Raw genomic sequence first — 14515 nt, 5'->3', positions numbered from 1 at the left:
TCTTTAATGAGCGTCACAGGACTGGGATCAGTGGGGCCTTTATCCAGCTTCGTCCCAAAATAACACTGAAATATCACAGAAATATCACTGAAATAAAATATCACTGACACTGGAATATCACTGGAATATCACGGAATTCAATGTTCACCAACATTAACTACCATGTTTTCCGGACTATAAGTTGCACTGGAGTATAAGTCGCACCAGACAAAAAATGCATAATAGAGAAGAAAAAAAACCATAAGTTGCACTGGAGTATGAAATGCGCTTGCAAGTGTGAAAATAACAAATAATATCACATATAAGTCGCTCCAGAGTATAAATCGCACCCCGGCCAAAAATATGAAAAAAGGTGCGACTTATAGTCCGGAAAATACGGTAGTTACTGTGTTAGTGTTGCCAAGTATATTTTTTATAATTATTGTGAGCGAAAAACAACAGTGAAATCTTAGATTTTCTTTATTTCAAATTGTTGATTCCTTAAGTTTGAGACTAGCTTTATGAAATTTTACTTTCTGAAGGATTTTTTTTTCTAATTTAAGTGTATTTTTGGACAATAGATTGAAGTAAAAAGACTAGCGATATACATGGATTTTTTTTATCTAGGTATATTTTTTGTATTATCGATTGATTTTCAGATCGTAATATTATTGAAATCCAACAAAAATGTGTGTGTGAATGTCAGTGTTGAGTTTCAGATTGTAAAATGTCTGGTTTAGAACATTACAGCAGTATTTTATATCAAATCTGTAATCGAAATGGTAATTCTCTTCATACTATGTTGTGAAATATTCAGAACATCACATAACTGTCCACAGCTCTAGAGCGCATTGGCCTTTTCATGTTCCTTTTCTGTGTTTGGTTTGAGAGCCTTGCCCTTCTGCTCCACGATGTTCCCTTCTGCTCCACAATGTTCCCTTCTGCTTCACAATGTTCCCTTCTGCTCCACGATGTTCCCTTCTGCTCCACAATGTTCCCTTCTGCTTCACAATGTTCCCTTCTGCTCCACGATGTTCCCTTCTGCTCCACGATGTTCCCTTCTGCTCCACGATGTTCCCTTCTGCTTCACAATGTTCCCTTCTGCTTCACAATGTTCCCTTCTGCTCCACGATGTGCCCTTCTGCTCCACGATGTGCCCTTCTGCTCCACAATGTTCCCTTCTGCTTCACGATGTTCCCTTCTGCTCCACAATGTGCCCTTCTGCTCCACGATGTGCCCTTCTGCTCCACAATGTGCCCTTCTGCTCCACAATGTGTCCTTCTGCTCCACGATGTGCCCTTCTGCTCCACAATGTGTCCTTCTGGTCCACAATATTCCCTTCTGCTCCACGATGTTCCCCTCTGCTCCACGATGTTCCCTTCTGCTCCACGATGTTCCCCTCTGCTCCACGATGTTCCCTTCTGCTCCACGATGTTCCCCTCTGCTCCACGATGTTCCCTTCTGCTCCACGATGTGCCCTTCTGCTCCACGATGTGCCCTTCTGATCCACGATGTGCCCTTCTGCTCCACGATGTGCCCTTCTGCTCCACAATGTTCCCCTCTGCTCCACGATGTTCCCTTCTGCTCCACGATGTTCCCTTCTGCTCCACGATGTTCCCCTCTGCTCCACGATGTGCCCTTCTGCTCCACGATGTTCCCTTCTGCTCCACGATGTTCCCCTCTGCTCCACGATGTGCCCTTCTGCTCCACAATGTGTCCTTCTGGTCCACAATATTCCCTTCTGCTCCACGATGTTCCCTTCTGCTCCACGATGTGCCCTTCTGCTCCACGATGTGCCCTTCTGCTCCACGATGTGCCCTTCTGATCCACTATGTGCCCTTCTGCTCCACGATGTGCCCTTCTGCTCCACAATGTGTCCTTCTGCTCCACAATGTTCCCTTCTGCTCCACGATGTGCCCTTCTGCTCCACGATGCAGCTCGGAAATGCAAAGTCTGCTCCGTTACTATTGTTATTACGATAAGATAAGATAAGATATTCCTTTATTGTCCCACATGGGGAAATTTCATTGGTGCAACGCAGGTAGATACAGAGGTAGATACAGAAGAACAGATCACTTATAGGAAGTCTGAAAAACACTTTCAGTAGAAGATCTCCTATAAATAAATAAAAACTCCCATAGACAAATAAATAAATAAATACATAAATACCATTGCGTGTGATCACGACAGTAATTGCACATGAATATGTGTCACGACAGCACATAGAATGCACATGAATTTCACAGTAATTGCACATGAATTGCACATGAATTCCAACAGCAATTGCACATATGACAGAATTGCACATCAGTATTAGGTTAGGTCAGTATTGCGAGTGTTCAGTACTAACAGTTTTTGTTATAAAGTCTGACAGCAGCAGGAAGGAAAGACCTACGGAACCTTTCCTTCGCACATCGAGGGTGGATCAGTCTCTCACTGAAGCTGCTCTCCAGAGCGGAGAGAGTGTCCTGCAGGGGGTGACACTCATGGTCCAGCATAGATGTGAATCTAGCCAGGACCCTCCTGTCCCCCACCTCCTGCACCGAGTCCAGAGCACAGCCCAGGACGGAGCTGGACTTCTTGATGACTCTGTCCAGCTTCCTCCTCTCCCTCTCTGTGATGCTGCTGCTCCAGCAGGCCACACCATACAGGAGGGCTGATGCCACCACAGAGTCGTAGAAGGTCTTCAGGAGTGGCCCTGTCACTCCAAAAGACCTGAGTCTCCTCAGGAGGTAGAGCCGACTCTGGCTCTTCCTGTACAGTGCGTCTGTGTTATGAGTCCAGTCCAGTTTGTGGTTCAAATGAACACCCAGGTACTTGTATGAGTCCACTCTCTCAATGTCCCGTCCCTGGATGTTCACTGGTGAGGTGGCAGTGCGGTGGCGTCTGCGGAAATCCACCACCATCTCCTTGGTCTTCCCCGCGTTGATGAGGAGGTGGTTCCGCTGACACCAGTACACAAAGTCCCGTGCCAGTCCTCTGTACTCCGCGTCATCGTCGTCCGTGATGAGTCCGATGATGGCAGAGTCGTCAGAGAACTTCTGCAGGACACAGCTGTCCGTGTCATGTCTGAAGTCTGCAGTGTAAAGGGTGCGAGGACAGTGCCCTGGGGCGCCCCCACGCTGCAGGTCCGAGTGTCAGACACACAGTTCCGGGCTCTCACAAACTGGGGTCGGTCTGTGAGGTAGTCCAGGATCCACTCTGCCAGGTCATACTCCACACCAGCCGTCTCCAGCTTGTCCCTCAGGAGCAGCGGCTGGATGGTGTTGAAGGCGCTGGAAAGATCGAAGAACAGAATCCTCACAGAGCTGCCAGGCTTTTCCAGGTGAGAGAGAGAGCGGTGCAGCAGGGAGATGACGGCGTCCTCCACTCCGATGCCAGACCGATATGCAAACTGCAGCGGGTCCATGGCTGAGCTCACGGTGGAGCGGAGGTGGTCCAGGACTAGCCGCTCCAGTGTCTTCATCAGGTGGGACGTGAGAGCCACTGACCTGAAGCTGTTGAGGTCTTTGGGGCGCGGTGTCTTAGGCACAGGTACCAGACAGGAGGTCTTCCAGACCTGTGGTACCACCCTCAGCTTCAGGCTCATGTTGAAGACATGCTCCATAACTCCACACAGTTCATCTGCGCAGGACTTAAGGAGCCTGGGGCTGATGCCATCAGGTCCTGCTGCCTTCCTCACTTTAATCCTCTTCAGCTCACTCCTCACCTGTGCTGCTGTGACAGTCAGTGGTTGGCAGGGGGACCGTGTGCTGGGGGGATGGGTGAGTCCAGGCGAAGTGGGGAGCCGATGGTCCGGGGCAGATAAGCGAAGAGGAACAGATGCAGGGCATTGTCCAGCTGTGGAAGAGGGAGCATGCAGCTGTGCAGGGGGAGGGGCAGGTGACCGATCAAACCTCAAGAAGTGAGCATTTAAATCATTCACCCACTGTAGATCCCCCTCTGTCTGGGCAGGGGGGATTTTGAAGCCCGAGATGGTTTTCAGGCTCCTCCACACTCCCTGAATGTTCTTTTGCTGCAGCTGCTCCTCCATCCTCCTCTTGTAGCCGGCCTCAGCCTGCCTGATCTTCCTCCTCAGCTCCTTCTGCACAGTCCTCAGCTCCTCCTTGTTCCCTGACCTGAAGGCTCTCTTCTTCTCCTTCAGCAGAGCCTTCAGTTCACGGTTAATCCATGGCTTGTTGTTTGGAAAACACCGCACCGTCCGGGAGGGAACAATGTTCTCAAAACAGAAGTTGATGTATTGTGTTGATGCACTCTGTGATGGTGTTGATGTCCTCCCCATGTGGGTCATAAAGCTCAGTCCAGACAGTGGTGCTGAAGCAGTCCCTCAGAGCCTCCTCGCTCTCAGCAGACCACATCCTCACCTCACGGGACACCACAGGCTCCCTGCGCACGATGGGTTCATACACAGGCCTCAGATGTACAAGGTTGTGGTCCGAGCTGCCCAGGGGAGGGAGGGGGGAAGAAGAATAAGCCTCCTTGGTGTTGGCAAAAAACAAGTCCAATGTTCTATTCTCTCTGGTGGGGCAGGTAACATACTGGGTGTATGTTGGTAGAACAGAAGAGGGAGAAGCGTGGTTAAAGTCACCAGAGATGAGGAAGAGAGCCTGTGGATGCTGTGTTTGCAGCCTACAAGTGCAGGAGAGCAGTGCTTCACAAGCATTTTCAGCATTGGCAGACGGGGCCACATAGACTGCGATCAAAATCACATGTGAGAACTCCCGGGGCAGATAATATGGCCTCATGCCAATAGCCAATAGTTCAATAGTACGGTTTTTCTACGTGGAAAAGTGAACGAGCCTTTGTAAGGACAAGATGAAGCTCCAGGCGTTTCAGTCCATGCTCGGATATGCATTTCCTCAGCCGATGCCCATGTGCAGTATTTGTTTTGCGTAGGTGCAACAGGCTCATAAATGTGTGTGATGTTTTACTGAAGAATAATAAAAAATAAAAATTAAACATATAAATACAATTTGAAATAAAACATAAAATGTATTTTCTTAAATGCATAATTTGTTGTACATTTTACGATGAACAGCTTTACTTCTCACCTATGTCCATTAGAAATATTAGTGTTCTCGCTGAGGGGTTTTGGCATGGTGGGCTGCCATGCTTCGACTGGTCACCGCCACGCCCAAAAGAGGCCACCAAGTATTTAAGATCACCGTGCGCTTCGCTCGGCCGTGCGGGCAACCGCCGTGTTGCACTCGCAAAAAACTTTTTTTTAAACTTTTCGCGAGCACCGCCTGTGGCATGGTTTGTCACACCGCCATCCTTCAACCTCAGCCCAGCGAGAACACTGAATATATCGAAAAATATCAGCTTTTCTTTTTTATATCAGGACGTTTTTAAATACATCATGAGAAGAAACAATTTTAAGATTATTCACAATTACATTTCAACAGCAGAAAAATCCTTTATTCTCTTTCTTTCACACCGTCTAATAATTGATCCCCATCATCTAGTCTTAAAGTAAAGTTTACATGAACAAATAAAAGCACTTTACATTTAGGTTGAGACATAAAGTGGAGAACATATGAACGTGACAGAGTTTGACATAAATAGCATAAAAAAACACATTTAGGTTTACATTTTACAAGTAGTAAGTGTATTACTAACTTATTAACTAATGAAGTTTTGGAAAAAGACCATCTCGACTGAAGGATTCAAGACTGCACTGACAAAGACGACATCCAAACTTTTACACCAAACGTCTTACGAGTTACTTGTGGGTTTTTAATTTATCTTCTCTTTTGTTGTTGTTGCTCTGTCTCCCTGTTTCGTGTTCTTGGTTTTATAAGCTTAAAATTGACACAAATACATGAATAAATGGTGATATTTCTTCTCTTTTATGCGCGGCTGTGCTTTGACTATAATAATTCAAACTCGTGTTGTAGCGGTGGTGTTTTTACCTCCGGAGAGGCCCAGGTTTCTTGACTGTTTGTAATTATTTTTGGCGCTGCCAGGAGGAGGTCTGAAGTGCGGCTAATTGGAGTCGAGTGAGAACAGTGAGGGGGACGGACTCTGGAGATGAATAACATTATGTCTGGAAGAGAAAAGAGGCAGATTTTACTGTGGATGTTTCTGTCAGTTTCTTACTCAATCCAGTGTTTTACTGCTGTGTTTGTATTATTTTCTTTTTACATTACTGGTGCTAATGCAAGGTCAGCGCAGCATCACACTGGTGTTGTCACGTCAATAAAATGTCACACTAATGTCGACGCTAAGAAATGTGCTCGATGAAATAAATAATAATAATCTTTATGTTACCATGTGATCTCGAACTAGTTGTGATCAAACTCGAGCGTTAAAAATATGGTCTGGAAACGTCCAATTAAGGCTGGGCAATTCTGGGAATAGTTACTTAAATAATTGTACTAATGATTTCATGAACACAAACCAATTTAACATGGAGCGGAGGGCGCAAGTGGAGGGCACGAGGGCGCGAGCGGAGGGCGACAAAAAAAGTAGTTCATCGCAGCTCTAGGTTTACTTTTGTGAGTATGGATTGAATTAAAATTTTTGTTATTTCTAATATATTTTGACTTATATAATCACAAATTATTGATATTGAAATGGCAGCTCCTACTAAACTTTGACACTACCACTACTGATGACTCTAAAGCCGTATTCGGACTGGATTAGTTTTAAAATATGAAAATGTCTATAAATAAACGTCCATATTCTGCCTCCAGTAGTTTAGTAAATTCTTGTCATTCTGGTCACGCTCATGTCTGTGATTTGGGCTGTTTTTTTTTTAGTCATTTTATAGTCATTTTAGTCATTAAAGCTTATATTGATTTGAAATGTCTCTTTGCTCCATTTTTAGATTTGAAATAAATTTATAGTATCAAGTCACCACAGACTATTCTCTTATCCAGTTGATTCAGTTTCGTTTCACGCCACAGCAAAGGCACATGACACTAAAAACAGACTTAAAATAGTTGATCATTGAAAACGCTAGCAAGATGGGTTTTAAGTCATATTTCAGTGTTTATCAGCTCGTCATGTCTGTAGAAACTGTTGAATTTGAGACATCGCTAATCTTCCCGTACCACTCGCTCTCAACACTCAGCGATGCAAAAGTATTTCAACAAAGTGCGTTTCCCGTCCAGAGCGATGCCGATTGTTCCCCTCCCCCCGAGAGGGTCCGGACAACAGTTCATTTATTGCATTTCCTCTGTCGCTCCACAGTGAGGATTTTAAGACTTCAACTGATTCCACATTTGTAGGATCTGGTTCAATTGTTTGAATACAAAAGGAAGAGGTGAATGTCAAAGGTGACGTGAGGTACGAGAGTCCAGACAGCTCCAGCTTTTACTTTCACACGTCGACACTGGATGTGAGAAGAGCAGGAGACGGGCCCTTGGCAAACGTACACACAGTTTGTAACATGTCACTGATCCGACTAAACCAATTACCAACCCAGTATTTTATTGTCTGCGCATGTCTAACTTTGACCCTCTTAAAATCATCACAAATGGCAAATGTTTCCCCAACAACACGAACAGAGCAGTATTTGATCAAACGTGTGCTAAAACCTGGAGGTACAGTTCAGGCAGAAGCATTGTTCTCCTTTGCCGCTGTATCGAGCAAACTTTCATCATTTGGAGACTAAAAGTTGCTGCCAGGGCAAAAAAAAAAAGTGACTTAAATGTGCTAAAACCGCAATAATCGTTCCGTTGTATGAAAAACCCCCTCGCGTTTGGAGCTCGTCCCTCCCCAGTGCCATTATCCTCTACTCCGTGGAGAGAATGGGGTTTTGTCGTCCTCCACAAAAGCGCAGGAGAGGTCGTGTGCAGGTCTGCGCGCCAAACTCTGATGAATTACTCTAGGTTTTGTGTCCTTTTCTTCTTTTTTTTGGACCCGTTTGGCAGCGGCTCATTGAGGAAACGCGAGCTTGAAAGGTGAGCTGTCAGTCCGAGCACCTGTCCACCGGGTCGTCCTCGCTCCCCCGGGCTGTCGGCTGTATGCAAATGAAGCCGTCGGCGCGGAACAAAAGGATGCGCCGCCGCGAGGAGGTTCTTATATTAAAACGTGAACCTGCTAGTGCTGGGACGATATTAAACTTGATTGTGACACGAGGCTTGATACCGATTTTCGATACTTTAATAATAATAAACATCGTTCATTCACGTAATTTTTTACTCAGAATAATAGTGCTGTCTTTACGTTACCATGCGGTCTTCTACTAGTTCTGAAAAAGCTCCAAATCATTCCAAAACTGTCCAGGAAAGGTCAAATTTAGTAAAAATGTGTATGTAGTTTTGATAGTTTGATGTGATTAATCTGTTAAAATCGACACAAAAAGTGACAATTTCAGAAGCAAAATTAAGTCACTTCAATTCAATGTAAACGCAGAAAAAAAACACGTAAATGTAGTGTTTTATGTACCGTCTGTTTATATTACGTTAACTTGACTTTATCATTTCAGTTTGATGCAGAGCTGGTCACGTGTGAGAGCAAGGACAGAAAGTTCGTTTGAAAAATGGACCATTGATCAATTGAATTAGATAACGTCACATCCCTACGTGAAGCTAATGTTTGGTCACGTAAAAACAAATGTCGCAACTCATCCAAAACTTTATAGGAGCAATTGAGTTACAAAAATGTCATATAATCCGAGCACGTCTTATTAATACGTTGTCGTTGATGAGGATTATGATGAGGAGAATGATGATGAGAATGATGAGGAGGAGGATGAGGATGAGGATTATGATGAGGAGGATGATGAGGAGAATGATGATGAGGAGGATGAGGATTATGAGGAGGAGGATGATGATGATGAGGAGGAGGATTATGATGATGATGAGGAGGAGGATGAGAAGGAGGATGAGGAGGATTATGATGAGAAGGATGAGGAGGAGGAGGAGGATTATGATGAGGAGGAGGATGAGGAGGATTATGATGAGGAGGATGAGGAGGAGGAGGATTATGATGATGAGGATGAGGATGAGAAGGAGGATGAGGAAGATTATGATGAGGAGAATGAGGAGGATTATGATGAGGAGGAGGATTATGATGAGGAGGAGGATGATGATGAGGAGGAGGAGGATTATGATGATGAGGAGGAGGATGAGAAGGAGGATGAGGAGGATTATGATGAGAAGGATGAGGAGGATTATGATGAGAAGGATGAGGAGGAGGAGGATTATGATGAGGAGGAGGATGAGGAGGATTATGATGAGGAGGATGAGGATTATGATGAGGAGGAGGATGAGGATTATGATGATGAGGAGGATGAGGATTATGATGATGATGAGGAGGATGAGGATTATGATGAGGAGGATAATAATGAGGAGGATTAGGATGAGTAGGATTATGATGAGGAGGATGAGGATTATGATGATGAGGATTATGATGAGGAGGATGATGAGGAGGAGGATGAGCATTATGATGATGAGGATTATGATGAGGAGGAAGATGATGAGGATTATGATGAGGAGGAGGAGGATGATGAGGAGGATTATGATGAGGAGGATAATAATGAGGAGGATTATGAGGAGGAGGATGAGGAGGATGATGATGAGGAGGATGAGGATTATGATGAGGAGGATGAGGATTATGATGAGGAGGATGAGGATTATGATGAGGAGGATAATGATGAGGAGGATTATGATGAGGAGGATTATGATGAGGAGGAGGAGGATGATGATGATGATGAGGAGGCTGGCCTGAATAAAGTTTGATTGGTACAAACACTGTGCCTGGTAAATCTGGTGCTCGTTTCTGATTGGCTAATCCACCTGTCAGTCACGCCCATTAGTGATGAGACTACATTTTCTTTGTATTGTAAAGGGAAAGTGAAGTCTTGGCTCTTCCGGCGTATTAAAAATGTGGAAAACACACTTCAAACATAGACTTAACCTTATTAAAACGATCATTTGGTTACAGGTCCGGGTTTTAGGATTCTAAACTGTCACAATAGCTGCACGAGGGAGAGTTAACGGACCGTTTCCTTGTTTAAAAATGGAAAAGGTTGCAATCCTCACTCGTCTGCGAGTGGCTCGTCTGCCTCGGCATTCCCGTAATTCCCCCGGTACCTGGGAAAAGGCTGTCGACGTCTCAGAGGTATTTTTAGCTCCATGAAGCAGCTGTCCGTCAAGTCTCTCTCCGACCGTGTAAGAATGTGACTGCAGACGCCGACCTGCATCTGGACGCGCTCGCCTCTTTGTTCAGACGCCACGCACTAAATCTACACAAGGAATGCTGAAAATGTAGACTTTTGTTTTGTTAAATTATTTTGATTGTTTAGTTTTTAAAAAATGACAAAACGTAACATAAAATATAAGAAAAACATGACTAAGTAGTATCAAAACGTAAAAAAACATGACATAAAATAAAAAAACATGAATATTTGTGGTTTGTCGTGTGTGTTTTTACATATTTATTAAAGAACTGTACGACTCTAAAAATTAGAGTTTGTGCCACTTTTTCATTGTTAAAACGTCTCATATCTGCCGTTCTGTTCAGTCCATGTGTTTTTGGTCTCTGTATCATAAATTGGTGAAACTAGAAAGCAGCTGTCTGATTATTTGAGTGTAAAAAATACGGCATTGTTCCTCCTTCACAACGGTAAATTAGTAATAATATAAATTGAATGCTAATATTTGAACTTTGCAGCTTCTTGTCCTGGGATAAATCAAAATAATAAAAACTTTGGGTGATTGACAGAAATTATTATTATTATTTAGGTTTCCCAATAATAATAATCAGAGGATTTTACGTCAATCCAACAAAAATGCATTAAAACATGTCTTTAAATGTACAGACAAATGTGAAATGGCTGTAAAATTAATCGCAAAATATCAGAAATATCACTCTATACCCTTATTTGACAGTTTACTACATGAAACTTTTAGCATTTTTATTTTTAATCTGCTCTTTTTGTAGCATTTTTTTAACTATATAATCAATATACTCAAAATTTAAATTTTGCATATCTTCAAAACAACATTTACAATAGTATTTTGTTTGAACCCTTTAATTATTTTCTTCATTTTCTTTATTTTCTTTTATTTCTTTTTATTTATCTATCTATCTAAACAGAAAATATAAATGGACCATCACCAGTATTGCAACTCTGACAAGATGTTATTTGTTGCTGACATGATCTTTATTTCTGACAGGGGGAGAAAAATGCCGGTTTCGACGTGCTCTACCACAACATGAAGCACGGCCAGCTGGCGGCCAAAGAGCTCGCCGAGTTTGTCCGCGAGAGGTGAGTTTGGCCGCCGAGAGCGAGCGTGGGCAGACGTGCGATCGCGGCACTCGCACTTTCCCAGCGATAGAAACGTAGAACAAGCTGCCAGCATCTTCACAGGTCGAGAGAAACATACCGTATTCTCCGGACTATAAGTCGCACCGGAATATAAGTCGCACCAGCCAAAAAATGCATAATAGAGAAGAAAAAAACATATATAAGTCGCACTGGAGTATAAGTCGCATTTTGGGGGAAATTTATTTGATAAAATCCAAGACCAAGAACAGACATTTCATCTTGAAATGCAATTCAACAGATTAGAAAACATGGTGAATAGGTGTACATATGCTAACGCTAACACCTTCAGCTACATGACGCACAGACAGAACTGTGGTAAGTGTCTGGTATGTTAATGTAACATATTAACAGTTATTCAGATAACTATAGCATAAAGAACATGCTAACAAGTTTACCAAAGCATCAGTTTTACCCCAAATCACTAAATCCATTGAATTCTTCTTCCTCTGTGTCACTTCTAAACAACTCCACAAACTCCGGAGGTAGAGGAAGTGCAGATTCTTCTTCTGCGTCGCTTAGAGCGCCATCTTGTGGTTGCCAGTGTGAAAACATCAAATAATATCACATTTAAGTCGCTCTGGAGTATAAGTCGCACCCCGGGAAAAAACTATGTTAAATGGTGTGACTTATAGTCCGGAAAACATGGTATTTAGGAGTCATTTTTGCGAATAATACTGTTGCAATGCTGCCTTCACTGCTGTTGACGTTTGAAAGGGAAACGTGTAAACATTCAAATTGAGGCTTTTAAACAGCAATTGTGTTATGTCGTATCCCACGAGTGAAAGCTGCCTCACTGCAGCCTTCATTTCGCTCAATGCATGATTAAAATTGACCCATTAAAGTCGTAATCCTGGCCGTGCGGCAGTTACGCGGGCACATTACTAATCAACCGCGCGCAGACGTCCCGGCGTGGTCTTCAGCCTTCGCCCGCACAAACACAGCATTGATCCGCTGCTGATTGAGAAAACCCGGCGCAGATTTCTCGAGGAGGGAAATTGAATTATCTGTTGACGGCCGACGGCGAGCGACAATCACAGAGGAGGAAATAGAACGGCGCAGCAGCTGGAGATCCGCGCCAACTCAGCCGGGCAATCAGTTCTGAGCTTCTGAAAGGTCGTCGTGATAATGTGAAAAACAAAAACGGAGAAGGAAGCCACATAGAGGGATGTTTGTATCGTGTGGAGCTGGAAGAATGGAATGACATGTGGGAAAGCTCCTGTTGACAAAGGTCTATTGCTGGAAGTTTGCAAAGACGAGGTTTACTGTAAAGAATGTGCCAAATTATAATATTCTTTCAAGCCCGTTTTATTTTAACGACGAACATTATTAAGAAGACTCGAGTTTGGACAGCAGGGGTTTCTTTTTAGCTTTTGTCCCGCTTTTGTCCCGCTTTTGTCCCGCTTTTGTCCCGCTTTAGTCCTGCGTTAGTCCTGCTTTAGTCCTGCTTTAGACCTGCTTTAGTCCTGCTTTAGTCCTGCTTTAGTCCTGCTTTAGACCTGCTTTAGTCCTGTTTTAGTCCTGCTTTAGTCCTGCTTTAGACCTGCTTTAGTCCGTTTTAGTGCTGCTTTAGTCCTGCTTTAGACCTGGTTTAGTCCCGCTTTAGTCCCGCTTTAGTCCCGCTTTAGTCCCGCTTTAGACCCGGTTTAGTCCAGCTTTAGACCCGGTTTAGTCCCGCTTTTGTCCCGCTTTAGTTCCGCTTTAGACCCGCTTTGGTCCCACTTTAGTCCCGCTTTAGTCCCGCTTTAGACCCGCTTTAGACCCGCTTTATTCCTGTTCTAGTCCTGTTCTAGTCCTGCTTTAGTCCCGTTTTAGTCTCGCTTTAGACCCGCTTTAGTCCTGCTTTAGACCTGCTTTATTCCTGTTCTAGTCCCACTTTAGTCCCGTTTTAGACCCGCTTTAGACCCGCTTTAGTCCTGCTTTAGTCCTGCTTTATTCCTGTTCTAGTCCTGTTCTAGTCCCGCTTTAGTCCCATTTTAGTCCCATTTTAGTCCTGCTTTAGACCCGCTTTAGTCCTTTTAGACCCGCTTTACTCGAGTTCTAGTCCCGCTTTAGTCCTGCTTTAGTCCTGTTCTAGTCCTGCTTTTGTCCCATTTTAGTCCTGCTTTAGACCCGCTTTAGTCCTTTTAGACCCGCTTTACTCCAGTTCTAGTCCCGCTTTAGTCCTGCTTTAGTCCTGTTCTAGTCCTGCTTTTGTCCCATTTTAGACCTGCTTTAGTCCCGCTTTAGTCCTGCTTTAGTCTTGTTCCAGTCCTGTTCTAGTCCCGCTTTAGACCCGCTTTAGTCCTGTTCTAGTCCTGCTTTTGTCCCATTTTAGACCTGCTTTAGACCCGCTTTAGTCCTGCTTTAGTTCTGCTTTAGTCCCATTTTAGACCTGCTTTAGTCCCGCTTTAGTCCTGGTCTTGTTTTGATGAATCGTGAAAAACGGTGGCAGCAGTTGTCGGCCATAAAACCTTTCAGCCGTTTCACTGTCACAGTCTCACCTATTTTTACACTGTTTATTATGTTTCTATAAAAGTAGAAAAAGCTTCAGTTGTAGTCATCTGGACTCAGTTTGAAAAAATAGACGTTTCGACTCTCATCCAAGAGTCATTGTCAATAACAGAATTTAGGTCGAGAACTCCGATATTAATACTGTTCTGTGGTAAGACCCGCCCACAGAACAGTATTAATATCGGAGTTCTCGACCTAAATTCTGTTATTGACAATGACTCTTGGATGAGAGTCGAAACGTCTATTTTTTCAAACTGAGTCCAGATGACTACAACTGAAGCTTTTTCTACTATGGAACACGCCTGGACGAATGAGGGATTACACCGACATATTTCTATAAAAGTACAACCATCTTTCTCACTGGATTTATTTTGTCAGTTGCATTTTTCACTTTAAAAGCCTTTTTTCTTTACAGCCACTTTAATCTATGTCCTTTTCTAATCAGAACTGTTTAAATATTTACCAGGTCAAATATCTCTGGCATAAATAAATGATGTGTTGCCACGGTGCCGTAGTAACAGCTTCAGCAACAGCAGCAGCACAACGACACACATGTGTTTATACTTCTCTGCTGCTCTGGGCCTCATTCACTGGGCCTCATTCACTGGGCCTCATTTACTGGGCCTCGTTCACTGGGCCTTGTTCACTGGGCCTCGTTTACTGGGCCTCATTTACTAGGCCTCATTTACTAGGCCTCATTTACTAGGCCTCATTTACTGGGCCTCGTTTACTGCGCCTCATTTACTAGGCCTCGTTTACTGGGCC

At 43.8% G+C, this 14515-nt stretch overlaps 1 protein-coding gene across 1 annotated transcript in view; it reads left to right on the top strand.

Annotated features, from left to right (window-relative positions):
• Positions 1-14515, top strand: part of fcho1 (FCH and mu domain containing endocytic adaptor 1) — a 75958-nt gene that overhangs the window by 29584 nt on the left and 31859 nt on the right. Inside the window, exon 3 of the mRNA XM_072439081.1 lies at positions 11109-11200. Coding sequence (XP_072295182.1) covers positions 11109-11200 — 92 coding nt within the window. The remainder of the gene's footprint in view (positions 1-11108; positions 11201-14515) is intronic.

This window comes from Eucyclogobius newberryi, unplaced genomic scaffold (assembly GCF_026437365.1).
Source record: "Eucyclogobius newberryi isolate DKJ021-1_F unplaced genomic scaffold, fEucNew1.0.hap1 SCAF_9, whole genome shotgun sequence".
In the NCBI taxonomy this organism is placed as follows: domain Eukaryota; kingdom Metazoa; phylum Chordata; class Actinopteri; order Gobiiformes; family Gobiidae; genus Eucyclogobius; species Eucyclogobius newberryi.
The sequence above is the reverse complement of the archived record's forward strand: the minus strand, read 5'-3'. Positions and strand labels throughout refer to the sequence as shown.